Source organism: Telopea speciosissima, chromosome 1 (assembly GCF_018873765.1).
Source record: "Telopea speciosissima isolate NSW1024214 ecotype Mountain lineage chromosome 1, Tspe_v1, whole genome shotgun sequence".
Taxonomy (NCBI): Eukaryota; Viridiplantae; Streptophyta; class Magnoliopsida; order Proteales; family Proteaceae; genus Telopea; species Telopea speciosissima.
This window is the reverse complement of record NC_057916.1, coordinates 22,958,192-22,980,706: the sequence shown is the minus strand read 5'-3', so window position 1 is coordinate 22,980,706 and position 22,515 is coordinate 22,958,192. Positions and strand designations below refer to the sequence as shown.

The following is a 22,515-nucleotide window of genomic DNA, read 5'->3' as shown; positions in this document are numbered from 1 at the left end:
ACCCGATCGTGCATTTTGTGTGGCTCCCATGAGGCGCCTTGACTGCCTAAGAACTCCGCCTTTACATGGGGGAAAGACGATCATTTTCAGGCGATCAAGGCACCTTGTGTGTTTAAATGTGGGAGTCACACAAAGCGCACAATCGAATAGCATTCTTTCTCCCAAATTTTTTTTTGGGGGTGAAGGTTTGGGTATGTGTGTTTGGGCAAGTAGTCATTTCTTGGTTGTGTGGCACCTACACCATCGCACAGAGGCCAATGAGACCACATGGCACATGGGCATCAACATGGATACAAATTTTTATTATCAAAGGGCAAGGTGATAATTTCATGCGCTTGTGTTTGGATGCATATGTTTGCCACTCTTGTGCTTATCTATGCCAACTGACGTGTGCATTTTCTCACACGTGAGATACGTAAACTTTCAATTAGAAAAAAAAAAAAAAAAAGTATGGTAAACCATATTAATCCACGTGGGAACATTGAATACCCCAATTGTGTTCCATTTCGCGCGTGGTAGTCGCGGACGGTTTTCTACCCTTTTATAACCCAAACTGCTTTTCTAAACGCATAGCCTTACTTGCTCATCTTTCTATATCGAGTAGTAACTGCAGGTCTGTACTCTGACTCTGACCCTCTCTCTCTCAGCTCTCACAGAGTAAATATCTGATTCTCTGAGCATTGGAGAACCCCTTGTATAATTCATTCCCAAAATTTATGGAGATATATGAAGATCAAGAATCATCGGCATCGTCTTCTTCTCCATCGCTGTCGGAAGAGCAAGTGCCAGTGGCGGCACCGACCAATACCAATACCAATACCAATTCCACGATGGTGACCCAGAAGAGGAAGGCAGGGAGGAAGAAGTTCAAGGAGACGAGGCACCCGATCTTCAGAGGGGTGAGGGAGAGGAACAGAGGGAAGTGGGTGTGCGAGGTGAGGGAGCCCAACAAGAAGTCTCGCATATGGCTGGGTACCTTCCCTTCCCCCGACATGGCCGCCAGGGCTTACGACGTCGCTGCTCTCGCCCTCAGAGGGAAGTCCGCAGCTCTCAACTTCCCTGATTCCGCATGGCTTCTCCCACGTGCGAAGTCATCATCCCCTAAGGATATACAGATGGCAGCTCTCCAGGCTGCCGAGTCATTCCGTCCTGCCTCCACCGACACCACCACCACCACCTTCACCACCTGCTCTCCCTCGTCTTCCTCTTCATCCTTGTCGTTTACGAACCTTGCTGTTGCTCCTGATGAGTTGACACAACGTGTAGAAGAGCGAGAGAAGGGTGGAAATCTGGAAACTTCAGCAACAACGACCGCACCAGCAGCGTCGATTACGACGACGACGACGACGACGACGAGGAGAGGTTCATAGACGAGGAGGCGTTGTTTAATATGCCAGGTCTGCTGGACAGCATGGCCGAAGGGATGCTGCTAACACCGCCATCAATGGAACCGCAAAGATTCAACTGGGATGACGTGGATCACCACATGGACTTCTCCTTGTGGACTGACTGAGTGAGTGAGTGACTAATTATAAACAAACTGCTGCTAAAGTATTATCTCTCCACGGGCACGTCTAGAGATTTTCCTGGACGAGAATGTAAGTTTTGCCACGTGGAAGGGTGATTTGGCTATTTTGATTGAGGAAATTAAACGTTAGATCGAGGATTCCCATACACGACTCATGTACACAGTGCTGACTCAACATCTCGATCCCTCTGATTCCGAAGATCGACAAAGAAGATGATAAGGTAAGGAGAAGCGGTTATGTTATGTTGTCTGTAATTACTTTACTTAATGGAGCTAGCAGCTGGCCCAGTAAGAGAGATCATCATCTTCAACTCTTCATGCATTTGGGATTGGTAACAGAGATATTGTTTCCCCCAAATTTCTTCAGTCTAGAGACCGTTGTTGGATGTGGAAACTATTCCATAAAGTGATTGAATTAAAGAGTGGGTTCTACAAGTGCCTTGGTAATCCAAGGACTTTTCAAAAAGAAATGCAAAGATTGCAATGCGAAGAACAATAAAAAGAAGTAATCAAATTAATTTTCTTTCCAAATACATCTTTGGTAAAATGAAGGACTGCAGAGGTCTTCAATTTGACTTGGAAGGATGCATCACTGCGCATCTGATAGTACTATTGGAGAGTAACCCCAACATGTTCTTTCAAGGAAAAGAACAGAAGCCATTTACAACTAAGAATAAAAGAAAATAAAAGATAAAAATAAAGACTTGTTTGATTTGATTTGTAGATCACTTCCTTTGTTTTGAATTTTTCCTTTTATAAGCATCCTCAAGTGGTTTCTGTAGTTACCAGGTAGTTTTATAACTATCCACTTCTTTGAGAGGTAATTGTTCTTTGAGAGGTAGTTTCACAACTACCCACTTCTTTGAGAGCTTGTTGTAACCATCTTGCTGACCGTTCGTCAGTCGCTGACTGTTTATCGATCATTGACCGTTTTCAATCACTGACCGTTTTGGGTCCTTGATCTTTTTCTGACCGTTTTCGGTCATTGACCGTTTCTGACCGAATTGGCCATTTTCGATCATTGACTGTTTTCCGGTGACTTACTAACAAGTCAGTCTTGATAGAAATAGATTTCGGTCTATTTGTCTATTGACCGAAATAGACCGAAAATAGGGTGTAAATAGGTATATGTCTTGACAAGGTGATGAGGGATCAGTTTTAGATGCTACCCGGCCTACTTCGCTGCAATCGTTTTTCTCTTACCCGGAATTGAACTCTCCCAACAATGCCAACATAAATGTTTATGCTACCCTAATTATTTTTTATTCTTTTAATTAACATTATATATATATATTCAAGATAAATCATATCATGTCATTTTTTACATGTTTACTCGGAAAAATGTGTAAATAAAACATATCAGCTTCTGATAATTACATAGGGGATAACTTTTCTTTCTCTGGAGAAGGGTTCATTCACTTATCTAGGGTCATTATTATTCCCCATTTTAGAAGAAGGTCGAAACACTTGAACCATGGTCTGGTCGCCAATGGTTGGTTACAACACTTGTTGTGGCTTCCGTCGAGATGAGGCTGTCATGACATGAGAGGTCTACAACAAGGATGATGCCTCAGAACCTCTACAACTTGTAGGTTACAAGAATCAATGAGATTGACCATAATTGGATAGCCCGATCGGCCCACCCTGAGCCGAATAGGGCCTAGGCTGAGATACCCTAGCCCTAAGGGCGGGTCAGGGTTGGGAATATCTAGCCCTGAGTCAGGGTCGGGATAGACCTGGGTTGAGGCCTTAGAGGCTTAGACTGAGCCTTGCCCTATCTTCTTCTTCTCCCCGGCCCAGCCTATACATCTCTTAAAGATACTTCTGGTTGATTTGTCACTATGATAATTTGAAATCGGCTGATTTCTTGTGGATTCATACAACAGGATCGGGTTGGGTCGAGCCTTTTAAAACCCCAGCCTAACCTTGAGTCCCCTTAGCTGGGCCCAGGCCCAACCCGGCCCTGACTTAGGGCCAGAAAAATCCAACCTTGACCTGCCCTCAGGGTCGGGCCGGGCTAACCCTGATTGGCCCTAGCCATGGGGGGGGGGGAATAGAGATGCATGGGCTGGCCAAGTTGGGAAAGGGAGATGTATGGGCTGGCCAAGCTAGGAAAGGGAGATGAATGGGCTGGTTAGGCTGGGAAAGGAAAATGCAATGGCTTGCCAGGCAGGGAAGAAGAAGAAGAAGAAGAAGAAAAGAAAGAAGAAAGAATAAAAACAAAAACAAAAAATAGAAGACAGGGTCGGGTTGGGCCGGGCTGGGCTCAACCCGAGGCCTCAACCCTGACCCGGCCCGGCCCTGACTCAGGGCCAGAAATTCCTAACCCTGACCCGCCCTCAGGGCTAAGGTATCTCAACCTAGACCCTGTTTGGGCTCAGGGCAGATTCGGGCCATCCGGGCCAAACTTGCACCCCTAATTTCAACCATACGGTTAAAATACTTTATCTAAAAGGTGAGCCTACCAGACATTAAAATTGCGAAACAACTTGATATGAGATAAAATAGTCAAACAAAAAAGGAAGAAATATAACAACATAGTTGTCACGCCCCATGGTCAGAGCTAATCAAGGTCAATCTGGCCCAACCCGAAGTTATTGCAACCCTAAGTTTCATTTTTACACGATTCAAGCAAAAACATCGAGTCAATAAAAACTCGGACCTAATTTAATCATTTCTTAAACCTGAATGAGTCTTCATGATTCCTTACTAGATTTAATGTGCTTTTTTCTTTTCATTCGATCTGAGTCAAAACCTAGTTTTCAACTCTGGTAATAATAAGAGTTTGAATCGCCATAAAATTAAAATATTGACCTTTAAGATTATCTAGCAGAAGAGTCTCTACCTCGCAAGTCTTATTTTAATCAAAAGAAAAGAATCACATGAGAGAATTCAATTGCTTGGTTGTTAGGATTCATATAATTCATACTCGTTGGGAATTGAATTGATGAGACAAAAAAAAATAAAAAAAAATAAAAAAAAATAAAAAAAAAAAATTATCCAGAGAGAGAGCCCTTAATTCCCCTAGTTAACTTTTAAGTGGGAAGATTGTGAAAAGTTCCTTCCAAAATTTCCAAAGAGCGTGGTCTCGTGATCAAACCTTCGTCGTTGGATAATTTCCTGGGACCACCCGCCTAAGGTTCACTAGGGCCCAGAAGTTCCCGGTTCGTGCGTGGCATGGGGGTCATGTACGAACCCAGGGGGGATTTAGTCGGCGTAAAGTCGGATACCCCTCCTGTCTCCAAAAATTAAAAAAAAAAAAAAAAAAAAAATTCCAAAGAGAAAGCTTGTAGCATGGATGCTTTGCCCAAGCGAAGGGTAAGATGGTACATTCCGCTTTGCTTTGTGTGGGATACACATTGCAGTCAGGGCCGGCGGAAGTAGAGGAGTGAAATTGAGCACGGAAGAGTGTGTACGTGTCACACTTGACACTTCACAGTTGTGATCAACAACCACCACACAACCTCCGACCGGCCAAAGGAATGGGTTTGCCAAAAAGACGTACACCCAAATATGTGGCTTAACCGTGTGCCTGGCGTTGAGAATAATTCCTAATTTAAGCCGCCTTCTTCCTACTGCCACCGAAAGTTATTTTTGCAAAAGTTCTGTAGTTGGTAAAGAACAAGGAAGAAGGACCAGGAGGAGGAGAAACTTCTTCCAACGACCCTTCAGTGGAGTGGAGTGGAGTGGAGTGGAGTGGAGGGGAGTGAACGCCGGAATTAGGGACTATCTGCCACATGCAATATAAACAAGTAAAGGGAGAAAGAACGCAGGTGGCGTGCTGTGGCATGTACCTACGCCCAGACACGGTTGGGCGTGAAATGACTGCCCCACCCCCATGGAAAGGCAGGGTGTATTGGTCATTTCACACCCTATTGTGACTAGGCACAGTTACACACCACAACATACGATTGGGGTGGTGGCGTTCCTTTTCCCAAAAGTAAAATAAAATAAAGTATTTGTACAAGAGATCATTGTTTAGTTGTTTCGCATGCACTAGCGTGGGGTCAATGAGACACACATAGGAGCATCAATAGATGCGATTATTGATTTCATGGGGGGGGGGGAGAGGGAGGTACTTTTGCGTGCTCTTATGTCTGGGCACAGGTTCCACTCGACCAGACAACTTTCTTTTTCCCTATTTTTAGTGGAATCTATGCCCAGAGTCCATACACAGGAGAGTACAAAATTACCGTCCTACCCTCATGATATCAAAAATCTCATTCATGTAAATTCTCATGCGCACAACTCTCATTAGCCCCTGTGCAGGTGCAGGGACCACGACCAGGCAACAATCTCTTGCCCAGAACTTCCCTATATCTATCTTAGTCCTCACTCCTATGAAACGACATATCTGCCTTCAATTGTGGGAGGAGAGAAGGAGAGACATAGGGAGCCACTACGTATACTACACAATCAATAGGAAACTCAATTCCATTTTATTTTATTGTATAAAACAGTGAACACTTGAAGTATAAATCCTTTTAGGCAAAAGTTTTCTTTTTTAAGTAAACATACCTTGTCCACTGGTGATGTGACCATCAAAATAAAACTCTTGGTTCATCAGCCAACTCTAACCTTCTCGCCTATTTCTGTATGGTCAGCAACAAATCTAGTTGGTTCAAAAGTCTATCATGTAAAATGTTAAAATAGGATTCAAATTTTGAGATCACACCTTAGGTCTGGAGACCTGTTTCAATCAACTGGAATTGATCCAGTGAAAAAAATAAAGCATTGAAAATCTAGATTCATAGGACTCTGAAATGTGTATGCTAATGCATGAAGAATTGAAAATCTAAAAAAAATTATTTGCTGAATTGAAATTGAGTCTAGAATCTGACCCGTGACCAAATACTTGATTGATAATTCTATTACCATCTAGAAAGATGATGATGTGGTGATTTCAATGGATGGTTTCTTTCAATAACTGGTGGGCCGTCCAATTCAGGATTTCTTAGCTTCCACGGATTTCACCTGGGAACATTCATAGCCTCTTCTTCACTGCATGAATCATGCAGAAGAAACAATTATTCTAAAAGTTTTACAATAATTCTATCCGAATATCTCACATGGGATCACAGCTATAAAAAAACTAGATATTTGGATGAATAAAATTTAGGCAAGAGAACATTGTCTAGTCTTATGACCCTTACACCAATATGGGGCCAATGAGAATGCACAGAGGCATCAATATGGATTAGATATTTAATTTTATGCAGATAGGGTGGTAATTTCGTGCACTCTTGTGTTTGGGCACAAGGACCACACGACAAACCAACGTTCTTTTTCCATAAAAATTAAGGGTAAAAAGTGTTGCTTGATTGCACGTCCCTACGCCCAGACACTAGGCTGGTGAAATGACCACCCCACCCCTATGTTAGATGTCTGGGTTAACGGTCCCATTGGCCCCGTGCTAACGCAGAGGGGCACGTGACCAAGCAACATTCTCCCTCCCAAAAATTAAACAGGGAAAAGAACGATGCCTGGTCGCGTGCAACCTGCTCCTAGACACAACCCCCCTGAAATGACTGCCCCACCACCTGACTAAATAAAAAATCTCCTCAGTCGATGCCTCAGCCACATACATTCATTGGCCCAAATAACATTCTCTCTCCCAAAAATTAAATAGGGAAAAGAACGATGCCTGGTCGCATGCGGCCTGCGCCTAGGTACAACCCCCCTGAAATGACTGCCCCACCACTAGGGATGTACACGGATCGGATGCAGCTCGGATAGTTCTATATCCGGATCTGCATCCGATTAGCTTTCGGACGGATTCGGATAGTGCTAAACGGATACGGACATGGATACGGATCGAATATTTTATCTGTTTACATGTAAATATAGCTTTTCGGATAGCTATAGCCTATCCATATCCATAACTGTTTAAGTTTCGGACGGATTCGGATAGTGCTAAGCGGATATGGATACGAATACGGAAACGGATTTTGACTATTCATTTACACCCCTACCCACCACTTGACAAAATGAAAAATCTCCCCAATCGATGGCCCCGCTGCATACATCCATTGGCCCCGTGCTGTTGCAGAATTAAGGTTTGATTCCGTTCCAATTGGATTGAGAATTCCAGCCTGATTAATTAGATTGATTACCAACTTTCTAATCAAGCTGTGGTTTGCCTTTAGTTTTCGCTAATTATTTTAATGAAAGTGAAAACGAAAAAGGAATTTTCGGTTTATCAGTTCATCACCAATCTTCCTTCATGATTCTGTCATTTAAAACCTCACGCCTTGCTAGTGGACATTATTTCTACCTACAGTCTAGGGATGTAAACGGATCGGATTCGGCTTGGATAGTGCTATATCCGCATCCGCATCCGATTAGCTTTTGGACGGATTCGGATAGTGCTAAACGGATACGGACATGGATACGGATCGGATATTTTATCCGTTTACATGTAAATATAGCTTTCCGGATAGCTATAGTTTATCCGTATCCGTATCCGTTTAGCTTTCGGACGGATTCGGATAGTGCTAAATGGATACGGACACGGATAAGGAAACGGATTTCGGCTATTCGTTTACATCCCTACCTATAGAAAAATATCAATGGCCTTGGTTCTGCAAAGGGGTTGGCTATATGTTGGGCCGGCTGGGCCTGCTGTGGAAGGTCAAGGCCCTAGCCCACTAAAACAGGCCGAGAATTGGGAATTGGGATCACAGAGCAATCCAAGCTGGGCCTAGTGGAAGGTCTACGCCGTAGCCCACCAAGACAGGCCGAGAATTGGAATCACAGAACAAGCCAATCTGGGCCTTCTATGGAAGCTTACGGCCCAGGGCCGATGAAACACACGCTGGGCTGCTCCCTGCCACCCCAATTTTTGGTTTAATCCATTTTCAAAATAAATTCCCTTTTCCGACTTGTAGGGGGGTACAATGTCTTGTATTCCGTCGCTCACATATGTGGGTTGATTCTGAAGGGTCGTTAAGAGGTAACATGGGTAATTCGGTAATACTTACCTATGTAGGGTTTCATTATATATTTATAGTGAGATGGTTTTCTCTGTAATCCAAGAGAGTTATGAGGACGAGCGTCTATAATCTTATTCTCCATGATAATGAAACAGATCTCATCTCACCGTGGATACAGAAAATTGTCCGAACCACGTAAATCTCTGTGTTTGCATCGTGTGATAGTTTATTTGCGATTTCCATTCGTTTCCTATATCGTTTCAGGTTCTTGTTTTTCTCCTAAACTATCATTCCCTTATTAGAAGCTAGTTTATGCCAATTCTTTGTTTGAAACTGAGCTATTGCTTTCCCCTTTATTCTTTGCGTCCTTAGGGGGAATTCATATTTGAAAAATGGGTATGCGGGAACTATCGTGGGGGCATATTACATGTAATTAAACAAGAAATTAATTTCATGAGGACATCTATATAATTTCAAATTGGACCCTCCAACATCAACTTTAGAGGGTATTGGCTTTAGTCCTTCAACATCAACCCAGTCTAGTTTTTGTCTTTTTTTATAATTCTCCTATGCTCAATGCAAATAGCTAAGGATGTAAATGGATAATTGAAATTTTGTATTCGAGATTCATATTCGTATTCATTTACAAAATCCGTATTCGAAAAACCGATTTTAGAAAACTTCTTGAATTAGCTCAGAAGCTAACCAGATGTGAATAGTAAAAGAGTACTGCTATCTCATTAGATTGGTTTAGATCTGTAGAAAGTTCCCAATTCTTATCCCAAATTGATACCCTTACGTTTAGAAGCCAATCCATCCTGTTTTACACGTACCACAGGTTACAGTTGATTTTCCTATCTCACTAGTCTGACTCTATCAATTTTTGTTTCTTCAATTCTTCCTCTCCTTACCAATTCAAGATCGAAGTTAATATTAAATGTAACCTTTGATTTTTATTAATTTATGCAGAAAACAAACTTTGATTACTCAGATCAGAGCAGCTAGGCCGCCGTAAGAGAATTTTTCTCCTCTCAGGTTCCCGTAAAAGAAAAATAAAATAATATAGAAAGAGAATTAAGCTGGTGATTGGGGGTGGGGTCAATTTCCCCCTCTCCAAGGAAGGAAACCTGGGTGGTTGGTTCTCTCAGGTGCATATTTGAAATTAGAAAAGTCAGACAGTATATGAAGATCGATCGTAGATACTTCTTCTAAATGAAAGAGCATAATCTGTCTTGGTATATTTGCCGTAAAGCTTTGGGAATCTCTTCTCCGTAATGGGGATTGGATTGGATTGGATTGGATGGATTACGATTTACACGTTAATTTGGAGTCATAAATTGGAATATCCATTTTAATGATTCCTCTTTTGGACTCTGTCTGACAACACACGTAAATCTGATCTTCTTCTTCCAGAAACTTCTACGATTACTCCGTCTCTCTCTCTCTCTCTCTGGCTTCTATAAATAACCAAACGCAAGAACGTAAAGAAACCCCAATAGAAACAGGAAACTGTACCAAACAAACATGTCGGAGCTGCCTGATCAAGCAGAGAAGATGATGATGATGATGAACACAAAAGAAACTAGAAGATCGACGGTAGCAGATTGTCCATCTGAGGAGGAGGAGGAGGAGGAGCATACACCTGTTGATCTGCCTTGGCAATCTAAACCTAACTTCCCAACAAAGGACTCTTCAGAAGAAGAAGAAGAAGAAGAAGAAGAAGAAGAAGAAGAGGAAGATAGTGATGTAGTAGATGAGATAGATGCGCAACTCAAAGTTGTGTTGGAGTCATTGAGGGATCTGTACAGGGAGAGCGAAGGGTTATGCAAGAAGCTTTTTTCCAAATTTCAACAGGATGACCATTATTATTTGTCGTCAGAGAAGATGAAGAAGAAGAAAAAGAAGCAGAACACGGAATTAGAAGGCCAAGCGGATAATACCAAAAGGAGGAAAGCTTTTGTCAAATTGGGTAACAAGAAAATCTCCAGAATCTTAAAGCAGGAGTTGAAGTGGAACGAGGAGAAAGCTGCTGGGGTCTTACAGAGAAGCTTGAGCTTCGATTCACCTCGCACCCCTCCTCAACGTTTCAAAATAAAGACTTTTGAAATTGGAGGTGGGGGTCCACAAGATGTCAAGGGATCATCATCATCTACAACAAGAAAGGCTCATTAGAAAGAAGCAGCAGCAGATCGACGAAGAACGACTCGATCTGCAAGACTCCAACTACGTACCCATGGCATCATATGGTCTGATACACAACATAATTAAGGCTACCCTAGCTGTGCATAATACAAGGATTTTATATATTCCATTCATTCCATTTATTAGTTATCAAATTGTATTAATCTTTTTGCTTTTTTCTTTTTTCCTTTTTTTTTTTGGTAATGTTGTATTAATCATTTCCCACAAATCGATTGAGGTACACTTCAAACATATCTTTTATTTTCTTCAATGTATTTTCTTATCAGAATTCAGAACTCTCTCTCTCTCTCTCTCTCTCTCTCTCTCTATGTGTTGGCAAATTTTATTATTATTTTTGTTCATATTTATGTTGTATGCTACCAGAAAATTTGTTGCATATATACTACCTAATGGGTGGGGCCAAGTTTGGTAATTAAGGTTGCCCCCTTCCGGCTTAGATACATGGGGTCCATGAGAACGCATGAACCCCAATGAAGGGCATCAGTAGCATTCTTTTTCCCAAATACACTTAGGAAAAAAATTATTATATGGAGGGATATGGCCCCTGCCCAAACATCACCCCCTGAAATGATCCCCCCATAAAAATGAAAAACCCCTGGTCAATGTCCCTATGCGTTCCCTCATTGCCCCCAAGTTGATACAATTGGCCCCCATCTAATGAGGGGCAATGCAACCAGTCAGCGTTCTTCTTCCCTATATACTTAAAGGGTTAAGGATGTGATGATTGTTCCTCATCTTGGAATTAATTTTATCCTCTCTTTCAATTTTTTTTTTCTTTTCTATTTTAGTAAAGGTAATAGGCCCTTTTCATGGCCCAACCCTGAGGGCAGGTCAGGTTGTATTTTTTAGTCTTTGAGTCAAGGTCAGGCTAGGATTGGGCTCAGCTAAGGGGACTCAGGATTGGGCTGGGGTTTTAAAAAATCCGGCCCAACCCAACCCTGTTGCAACCCTAACCACAACCACTTCCCTATTGTATCCAAACTATTAACACTTCTTCCACGTACAGCCCACCATGACTCGCACTCCATCCTTCCACTACTCTCCTATTGATCCACAAAGACAAAATAATTACTAAGTGCTAACACACTAACAACTAAACATAATGCATGACATGAAACAGACTCTTATGTAGGGAAGTCAATTCCAAACCTGGCCTGGCAGGCCTGACTAAGCCCGATCTGTTAAATCCCAGCCCGGACCAAGCCCAACTATTAAACAGCCCAACACGTTTAATAGTCAATCATTACTAGTGTGGGGTCCTACCTCGTAGGGTGCCCTACTGGATCGACAGTGAAAAAATTAGTTGGGGTGGGGGAGGGGAGAGGGCATAATATCTCTACCCATAAAAACACATAAAAAAGTTTGAGTACAAATAAATAATGCCACGTTTTCGAAATAACAAAAGTATTGGGATTGCCGCCTTTTGAGATAACTATGCATTTTTGGGCCTTAGTCTTCCATCCCTAATCTTAAAGCGTTGGAAATCGTATAGTGGAATTTTTAAAATTAAGGTCGTGTTTGGACTGTATTATTGACCAAAAATATATTCCAAGAATACATAGTAAACACAGCATAAGTTTACTTTCCCTACCTCCAAATAAATTATGACAGTTGTGAAATTATGCAGGTTCAAGCATGTTCGAGCTGGGATTGAAAGGGGGGGGGGGGGTGTGCAACATCGTCCAAAGCCTGGATTTTTTAGGCCACTTGTTTCGTCAAGAGTTTAAATGCTTTGAAAAGATCTGGCTTTATCAACTAATTTCCAAAGTAATATTCACATTAAATAAAATTTGGAATTTTATAAAAAAAAAATGACCAGGTGATGATGTGGATAGTGGATACATTAGGACATGATAGATAATTTGATTGTCGAAGTAGGATCCCCATCCACATAAAATCTTAATAGATTTTCAGTATATTGGAAAGAATATATTGAACCATTCAAAAGATCAGGGAAAATTCAACTATATCCGGAGCCATGATCCATAATGAATTGACACATGACAATTGTCAACCATGATGTTTTAAGCTTATCTATCTAACAATCTGGGTGGCCAAATCAGGCTAACCATTAATGGAAGGTAATACAAATTAGGGAAAAAAATTTCTCAACCCTAAGGGAGGGTATCTGGTTATATGGTAGCACCCTCTCTCCATCTCCCTCCTCCTCATATGAAATGATCTTGTTGTCCTCTCATATATGAAATTGTTCCACCACACTTTATTGGTACGTTCTTTTATGTCATTTGTTAAAAAAACTCCTCTCTATAAATTATAAGCATACAATAAAAAGGGCGTACCAGTGCATGAGGCTCCTGCCACTGCGGTGTCTGAGGAGAATCATAATGTACTCAACCTTACCCTTGCTTTCAAAGAGAAGATGTTTCCAGATTCAAACCCATGATTCACTTGGTCACAATGGAGCTACCTTATCGTTGCATCAAGGCCCACCCTCAAGTTATAAGCATGCACTAGAGTATCTAAATTACTGTTGGAAAAATGAAAACAGTAAACTTAATTTTGGTATATATTTTGTTGGGAAAAGTTTCTCTAAAACTAAGATGTTTCCTATGCCAACTCACATAAGAACAATTTATAATATTTTCTCTTTAAAAATATACGAAAAAGAACACTGTTTGGTCGCGTGGAGCCTGCACATAGACATAGAAGTGTGGGAACTTACCACCTCGCCCCGTGAAATGAAAAAGTCTCATCCATATTCATTCCCCTGCGCGTGTTCTCATTCACCCTGCACTAGTGTAGGGGCCACGAGGTGACCAGGTAGCAATCTCTTGCCTAATTAATTAATAAAAAAGACTTGTGTGGGTAAGCATTGGATACCCCTTAGGTTATGTTTCAGAGAAATCTTTCCCATTTTAGTTTCATAGTTCAGATTGCCCTTTTTGTCCCCACCGCACTCGCGTTGATAAAGAACTTCAAAGCCAAGGGTCCTATTTGTTTGATGGAAAAAATGGGGTGAGAATAAAAGGGTGGGATACTTTAAAAGTTCTCTATAAAATCTTGAAAACCAAAGTTATTTGTTTGCATGGAGTGATAAAGTAACATACAATATACGTACATTAAATGTTTTGTCTGCTACTGTGGCAAGGGAATTATATGACCCCACATTTCTTTTAGGATTTTGTAGGAAAGGTAAAGATATGAATTATATTATTATTTCAGGGAAAGAGATCTTTGTCTGTTTGTATAGAGTCTACACTAGCCTGGGGTCACTGAGAGTGCACGCAGGGGCATCAACATAGATGTTGATTTTGATTTCATGGGGACAAGACAGTACTTTCCTGTGCTCCTGTGTCTAGGCGCATGAGCCACGCGACCAAGTAGCATTGTTTTTCCTATTATTTTATTTTTCCACCACATCCCCCATCATATTCTTTACTATCCTTTTTTTTCTTAGCTTTATCCCCCTTGGCCCCGTTACATATGGGGATCCGGCTCCCTCAACGCCCAAGGAGTACCCAGAGGGACATCCAAGGGTTGGGCTGTGTCACACACATCTCGGCACACGCCCAATCAGCCTTTGGGATGTGTGTGGAATAGCCCAACAGTTGGATGCCCCACTGGGCCCTCCTTGAGCACTGGGCTCCCTGAAGAGGAGCTCAATCGTATATATGGACCCCACAACGTTTCCTACCTCTTTTTACAAACGGGGCATGGATTTAGGTATGGGACATGTATAGGCTGACACTTGGCCAATCCTGTATAGGCTATATGGTAGGGATCATGGGTAAACTAGTCAAAAACCCTAATGGTTAAAGAAAAGTAAGGGCAAAACTGTCCAACACGGCCGATCCATGGCGATACGGTGCAATAAAACCATGCAAACGAGAGAAGTGGACATGGGAGACATATCATATCAATGGAAGATAAGGAATCAGCATCCACGAAACGCATTATACTGACCAATTAAACCCATTCTTAAACAGAGGGCCGGAGATCCGAGAGGCAGATGTGGAGTGTCCAAGTCACTGAAAATAATACGTCAACTAAGGGTATGGGCCCCAGCTGAGGTGTTTGTTGGAAAGATCCCTTGTCATCACTCATGATTGGATGATCAGATGAGTCAAGCCCATTCAATGGTTTAATCTAGTGATAATATAAAATATAAATCCGCAGGGTTAAACTTCAAAAGGAAACCACACCCACCCATCAACTTCTTCATAATTCTTATTGACTAACACATCCCTCTCAACTTGCTTTACTCTATATCCCTCTTCTTCCCCTTTCAATTCACCAAATTCAGATCAACCGCCTCTTTCCTTCCATCCTCACCTAGCTTCTCCCGGCCATTTCATTATTGTTAGTTTAGAAACCTTGGGGGGGTTTAATTGTGAGCTTTAATTCGATCTGGGTTTGCCTTAGAAGTGCTACTACTTATATAGAACTTCAATTCATCAGTTTATGTCAGAATGAAGCCCAGAAAGAAAGAGATTGAAGAAGTCACTTTATTGTTGCAGGATAGATATATGGAAGGATGAATTGTGATTTCTAAGACGCACAGAGAGTGAAATCTTAATTAAGATATTCTATTAAGTACTACTGCTTATTAGAATTTCACAAGAGAAGCAGGGTGCAACAATACAGGCAAGGGCAGGAGCAACCACGTACAGTAAGGCTTCAGTAAGTAAAGCTTCCAGTTTTAGGTTTCATATATAGACTTCAGAGGGAGAGAGAGAGAGATAGGTAGGTAGGTAGCCATAATAATATTAGTACATAATTATATCATATAGCTCTGTAAAGAGTATAATTGATTATTTAAGGGTAATGCCAGAGGTTGTTGTGATCGCCTGCGTTGTTATCAGCATCGTCAACAGAAGCCAAGTCCAAGCGAGGAGGGCTGAGAAGCATCCCTTCAGCCATATTCACTAGAATGTTTGGCATGTCAAAGATCATTTCCTCGTCCATGTACTCAGCATTAACAACCGGAGGATGAGCATCTAATAATCCTAAATTGTTCAGCTGGTGGGTTTCTTCCCTACTACCCTTGCTGTGTCCCCCCCTTGACTCTAGTAGGGAATCAGTCGCAGCACCGGTAGCCGCAGCAGCACTGGCAGCAGCTGTTTGGATGTCACGTGGGGAAGTTGAAGCTGGAACTGGTAAGAATGATGCAGAAGCTGGGAAGTTTAGCTCTGCATCACGACCTTTCAGTGCAAGTGCCGCAACATCGTAAGCAACAGCAGCCATTTCTGGGGTTGGGAATGAACCAAGCCAGATTCGATTTGGCTTCTTGGGTTCTCTGATTTCAGATACCCATTTCCCACTGCTCCGCCGCCGCACTCCACGGTAAACTGGGTGGCGCCCGGCGGCGGAGGCAGCCTTAGCAGTAATGTCACTGCTGCTGCTGCTGTCAGATTGAGATTGAGAGTGCTTCATTTCTTTTCTTTTTTTTGGGTTTGGGAGAGTGAGTAATTAAAAGAGTAGTGAGGATGGAATGGCGGCCGGGAATTTGGTGAGATTGAAGAGCAGCAAATTGAAGGTGTTATATAGTCCATTATTAATTGCAGGCGGCAGAGAGGACATAAGAGAGAAGAGAGTTTGTAATGCAAACCAGTTGGAGCTGAACTGCATTCTGTAAGGCAGGGAGAGATGAGGGATACTCCTTGTGATTGCCAACTCGAACACCAGAGCAGCTAAGAAAAAAGAACAAGAAGCTAAGTTAAGAAGAATATAGTTAGTTCTTACAGCTATCAACCCATTAAGGGCAACTCGATTAGAGAGGGACAATTAATGGATCGGGTTTTTTTTAGTCTCATATGGATATTGGATAACCCATGATATTAGGGTAAGGATCCACCACGCTTCGATCTTCCTTTATGCTGGCATTGCTGGGGCTGGGGCTGGACTATGATACTGTGACGTAGGGTTTGGGCCTTTTGACAGATATCGGGTGGAGCGTGCAGGGTGTCGACATGGCATCCCAACACGGGTTTGATGCGTAGTAGAGCAATCCAGATCCTCTATTGCCGAGCTGCCCGGCAGGACCGTGCAGCCCAGACACAGTGAGGCGTGCAGTGATCGCCTTGCCCCTGCCCAAAAGTCTTGCCCGAGTGGTGGGGGGGGGGGGGTAAGGCGATCATTGCGTGCCTCACTGTGTCTAGGCTGCACGGTCCTACCGGGCAGCTCGGCAGTAGAGGATCACGATCCGTAGTGGAGTCGTGAAAATCCAAAACCCGACGGGTTGTTACTACTAGTACTACTACTACATACCTTTGATGTTTAATGTTCCATGGCCGTTCTGTGCCTTCTAGTCTTCTTAAATAAATTAGGTTTGCTTCAAGAATTTGGATCGTCTACGGTGCAGCTGCCTGTGCTGCGTAGACACATGGCCACACGCAAAGACCGCCTTATCCCTGCCCGAATGCCTTGCCCGAGTGGGGGTAAAGCGGTCTTTGTGCGTGGCCCTATATCTGTGTAGCACAAGTAGGATGGGCAACTGCGCCGTAGACGATCTGCATCCTTGCTTCAATAGATTGAAAAAATAATACAAGATCATTATCACCTACAATTCTGACACCCACCAATTCCCTACAATCCCTCACATGGGAGGGAAATGACCACTTACCCACTACCTTGGGAAATGTGTCCAGGCAGTGGGTAAGTGGTCATTTCAGCTCCCATGTGAGGCCTTGTAGGGGAATTGGAGGATGTCAGAATTGTAGGAGATAAAAATTCGGTGTTATATATCTTGGAGTGCTGGGATTTAATTTATGGGTCAGCGGTTCTCTGTAGGGGAGCGTGCCCCTTACATGTGGTGCCAATGAGAGCTTGGGTTGGCATAAGGGGGTGGGATTTTTGCTTTTCATGGGGGTGTAGGCAGTCATATAATTTCACCCCTTGTCGTGGGCAATACACTCTCCTACTGTCTTCAAGTAAGAAACTAGAAAACTGTTTAAGTTGCCCATTTGATTGCACTGGAAAAGGATATTTGAACTATGAACAGTATGAGGTGGGAGTTAATGATGATGAACCAGAGTCCAATCCTAGTGTAACATTGTAACATCACCATTGGCGAAGAGAGGTGAAAAGATTCTCTCTTCACCCTGGATGATAGAAAACTACTTGATCTTTCTTTGTTTGTAGATTTTTCTCTTATATTAAAAAAAATAGTATGGAGAAAAACTAATCAAAATTAGACATAGAGAGAATTACAAGCTCCTTGTTAATCACAAAAAATAAAAACCTCCTTTTTTCTTATGTAATAATAATTAGGGTTTGATAGCATGATGAACTAAGAGACATTAGAAAATTTTGGCATTATACCTAATATTGAAAATTTTAATATTTGTATTTATTTATAATAACCTTACACATAAATATATCACTGACCATAAATACCTTAAAGGTATGAAATAATATATACTAAAGCAAAAAAAAAAAAAAAAACATTTCTTATTGTATAATTGAATTTTAACTCTCTTTTTTTTGGGCAAATGTATCATTGAATTGAAAAATATAACAATCAATACATATTTCCAAAGTTTGATACAAATACAATTGAATTCATGAATTATACACTAATTCATTAATTCTAGGCTTCAACCCAAACCTACTTAATTGCTATACCTTCACTAAGAAAGTAGATTAGATGGTGTTAATTTCACGAATGCATCTTCTGGGTGAAAAAATAGATCTCAGTTTTTTTTATCACACTCGAATGGCGGCGAAGAATGGGATAGACTCTGCTTCAGTATCTGTTGTTTAGACTTTAGTCTCCCTGCACCCAAAGCTTGCTGAGACAATCATAAGATGCTATGATAATATGCCATTATACTTTCTAACTATTATTGTTAGCACCTTCAATACATTATAAGTTTGCATAGTGAGAAACAATTACTATTGAGAATGAGAATTTTTTTTCCTAATTTTTGGATAAGTAAAAATAAGGAATACGCTCTCCAATGGGTCAGCACGCTTGGGTATCTACCCAGCGGGCAGAAGCGTCATCTCACGGTGCCCTGTGAGAGGGTGTAGGAAACACCACCAGTCTATCTCTCAGTTTACTAAGGACAACAACGTCCTATTTGAGTTTCACCCATCTTGTGTGTATGTGAAGGACCGGCGAACAGGGAAATGTCTGCTGCAGGGCCAAACTAGAGATGGCCTCTATCAAATTGTGCTAAATAACAATGCCAAGAATAATGGACCGTCTGCACATCTTGGAGAACGTGCTTCAATAAATCAATGGCACTATAGAATGGGCCATCCAGCTCTTAGAACTGTTCGCTCTGTTTTAAATAAATTTCAACTTCCTGTTACTTCTGAAAAAGAATTTGTGGTTTGTGATGCTTGTCAACAAGGGAAAAGCCATAAGCTACCATTTCCCCCATCCCTTAGATTTTCAAATGCACCTCTTGATTTAATTCACTTGGACTTGTGGGGCCCCTCCCCTATAACTTCAATAGATGAGCATCGGTATTATATTAGTTGTATTGATGATTTTAGAAAATATATTTGGCTCTATCCTCTTACTTTAAAATCTGAAGCTCTCATTGTTTTTCGGAAATTCAAAATTCGGGTGGAGAACATGTTTGACGTTAAAATTAAAAGATTCCACAGTGATTGGGGAGGCGAATTCCGGTCAATCTCAAAATATCTCACTGAAATGGGAATAGAGCATCGACTCTCATGCCCACATACCCATGAGCAAAATGGGGCAGTGGAAAGAAGACACAGGCATATTGTTGAGACGGGTCTGTTCATGGCACACTATTCTGTTCCTCGAACATTTTGGCATTATGCTTTCTCCACTGCTGTCTTTCTCATAAATAGGATGCCCACACCAATAATGGCACATCAGTCTCCAGTCTTCAAATTACATGGTGTTTACCCTCAATATGACACCCTGAGAATTTTTGGGTGTGCTTGCTACCTGCTTTTGAGACCTTACAATCACAATAAATTGGAGCCCAGGTCTACTATGCATATTTTTCTCGGTTACAGCAGCCGACATCGGGGCTACATATGTTATGATCAAAGGAAAAGAGCTCCCATTATCTCTCGCCATGTTGTCTTTGATGAGACCAAATTTCCTTTTGAAATAGTGTCACTTGCTTCATTCTAACAACACTCACAAACATCTATTCTCGGCCCACCACCCATCTTACAATGGATGCCCCAAGAAAATCCACCCGCACACCACCCAGCACCATCATCTACACCTCCTTCTCCTCAGCCAACTACCACTCAATCAATTAACTCCACTTCATCACCCCACCAAACCATTGATCTCTATGTCGAGTTACCAGCCCCATCTCCTGAAAATCACAGTGCAAGTTCCAACCAAATCAATGATGAGAGTATTTTGTTCTCTGAGCCCACACCACATCACCCAATGGTAACTCGCACAAGAGATGGCACCATTCGACCCAAGCCCCAAGGTATATTTAGTAGCCCCGATTCAACAACTTCTTGAACCAACAAGTTTTGGCGCTGCAAATAAAATTCCATAGTGACGTGAAGCAATGGCAAATGAATTCAATGCATTCATGCATATTGGAACTTGGATGCTTGTGCCACAACGCAATGATATGAATGTGGTAGGGTGTCAGTGGGTCTTTCGCACAAAGCGAAAAGCAGATGGAACACTTGACCGGTACAAGGCACGTCTGGTTGCCAAGGGTTACAGTCAACAGGAAGGGATCGATTACAACGAAACCTTCAGTCAAGTTATCAAACCAACCACAATTCGGTTGGTACTCGCCATTGCCATAACTAAGGGCTGGTCAGTCCGGCAATTGGATGTGCCAAATGCTTTCTTACATGGCGATCTCAAAGAAGATGTTTACATGAAGCAGCCATCGGGATTTATTGATCCTTTATTCCCAACTCATGTTTGCAAGCTACGCAAATCATTGTATGGATTAAAACAGGCACCGCAGGCTTGGTTGGACAAGTTAAGTTCATTTCTCTTAGAAAATGGATTCACGACCTCAAAAACAGACACATCTGTCTTCATTTCAACACAGAAATTGGGCACAATATATATCGTCATTTATGTCGATGATATTATTCTCACTGGGAGTACAATTGAGTTACTTCAACAATTTCTGCAGAAGGTGGGTATGACTTTTGCAATCAAGGACTTAGGGAGACTTAATTATTTCTTGGGCATCAATGTTGAATGGTTGATTGATGGGATACTCTTGGGCCAAGATCAATACATTCAAAATCTGCTACAACGCACAAAAATGCTTGAGTGTAAACCGGTATCTACACTGGCTGCAACCTCTTCCAGTCTCAGTAAATATGGTGGGGAGCCCATGGAGGATCCAACACAATACCGTAGTGTAGTTGGCGCATTACAATACACCACTTTGACAAGGCCAGATATACAGAATGCAGTAAACAGGGTTTGCCAATACATGCGTAATCCGACAAAAGAACATTGGGGAGTTGTAAAAAGGATACTGAGATATCTTAAATCGACACCTTCTCATGGAATTCATTTTCACAGCACTGCAAAGATCGAATTATCAGCCTTCTCTGACGCTGATTGGGCAGGCAGTCCGGATGACAGAAAATCAACAGGAGGATATGCTATATTTCTTGGCAACAATATAGTATCATGGAGCTCAAAGAAACAATCGACTATTGCAAGATCGAGCACAGAGGCTGAGTATAAGGCATTGGCCAATGCCACTGCAGAAGTGACCTAGCTCCAATCCTTGCTAAAAGAGTTGCAAATATATCTACCAAATGCTCCAGTTCTATGGTGTGACAATATCGGTGCAACCTATCTCACTGCAAATCCTGTCTTCCACGCAAGGACGAAGCATGTGGAAATAAATTTCCACTTTGTTTGAGACAAAGTTGCTAAGGGCGATCTCACTGTCCGCTACATCTCCACAAAGGACCAACTGGCCGACATCTTTACTAAACCTCTATCCTCTCATAGGTTTGCAGCAATAATAAGCAATCTCAAAGTGGTCCCCAACCCCATGAGCTTGGGGGGAGTGTTATGACATATGAAGATTCAAAATCGGTCCATGGTCAAGACCATGGAACCGTGGTACAAAGAGTGATCAATACCAAGACTCAAAACAAGCCAATGATGACTCATCATGATAAGGATGGTCAATCTCATTCCAATGCCGAGCTTGCACACAAAACACATGGCAAATTCCCCAATGGAAGTAATTCAAAATATCAAGGAAAGAAAGATGATTGTCAGTCCCTAAATCAAGGATTGTGTTCTTATCTCTTTCCCAAAATAAATCCATCGGTTATAGCAAGGATGGGTTTTAAATACTGTAAAGATAAATGAGAAAGTAAGGAAGAATAACAATTAAACTCTCTCACAAGGAGAGTCCTTGGACGTAGGTAATTCATACCGAACCAAGTAAATCGTTTGTGTCTCTCTCTCTTCTTGTCTCTCAATTTTCTTCAACTCTTCTCTCAAGTCTCTCCTTTCTCAAACTTTATCAATTTCTAACCGTAAGAATTGCTGTATCATTTGTCTATGTGACTCAAAATAATGGACATTTAGGTTTTGGTATGTATTTTTGGAATGCATTCTAGGTTGATTTCACATTTTTGAGCGATAAAAACAACTATTTTTATCATTTGAGAATGTGAAATCGACCTAGATTGCATACCAAACACTGTCTTAAAAAATCTTTCCAAAACGGAATCATAGAGGGGCAATTTCCCAAAATGGTGGTAACTGACATGTGATTAAAACATAAAGGAAAAATAAGCCTATTAACAATTACAATAATGAAAGGATCCCATGACAAAATAAACCCTTCTAAGATGCCCAGATAGATCGTATGAAATGACCATCCCACCCTCATAAAATGAAAAAATCCCACCCCGATGATGCCTCCATTTGCG

The 22,515-nt window shown here is 41.7% G+C and overlaps 2 protein-coding genes across 2 annotated transcripts; one reads left to right on the top strand and one right to left on the bottom strand.

Annotated features, from left to right (window-relative positions):
• Positions 1 to 666: 666 nt before the first annotated feature.
• On the top strand, positions 667 to 1,531 carry LOC122645047 (dehydration-responsive element-binding protein 1F-like). Its single transcript, XM_043838401.1, is given in 2 exon segments — positions 667 to 1,338; positions 1,341 to 1,531. Coding segments are annotated over 2 exon segments (795 nt in total). The 5' UTR covers positions 667 to 716; the 3' UTR covers positions 1,514 to 1,531.
• Positions 1,532 to 15,438: 13,907 nt separating this feature from the next.
• Positions 15,439 to 17,289, bottom strand: LOC122671211 (ethylene-responsive transcription factor ERF024). The gene is made up of 3 exons (XM_043868349.1): positions 17,253 to 17,289; positions 16,232 to 16,313; positions 15,439 to 16,027 (listed from the first exon to the last, which is right to left on the bottom strand). Exons 1-3 carry the CDS (start codon positions 17,287 to 17,289, stop codon positions 15,439 to 15,441), a joined length of 708 nt encoding a protein of 235 aa, XP_043724284.1.
• Positions 17,290 to 22,515: the final 5,226 nt, after the last annotated feature.

Coding starts and splice junctions, on each gene's coding strand:
- LOC122671211 (XM_043868349.1), bottom strand. CDS start 17,289: ATGACCACTTACCCACTGCCTGGACACATTTCCCAAG. Junction 16,314..17,252: donor GCCTGGACACATTTCCCAAG/GTAGTGGGTAAG, acceptor CTTTTTTCTTAG/CTGCTCTGGTGTTCGAGTTG. Junction 16,028..16,231: donor ATGCAGTTCAGCTCCAACTG/GTTTGCATTACA, acceptor TCAATCTGACAG/CAGCAGCAGCAGTGACATTA.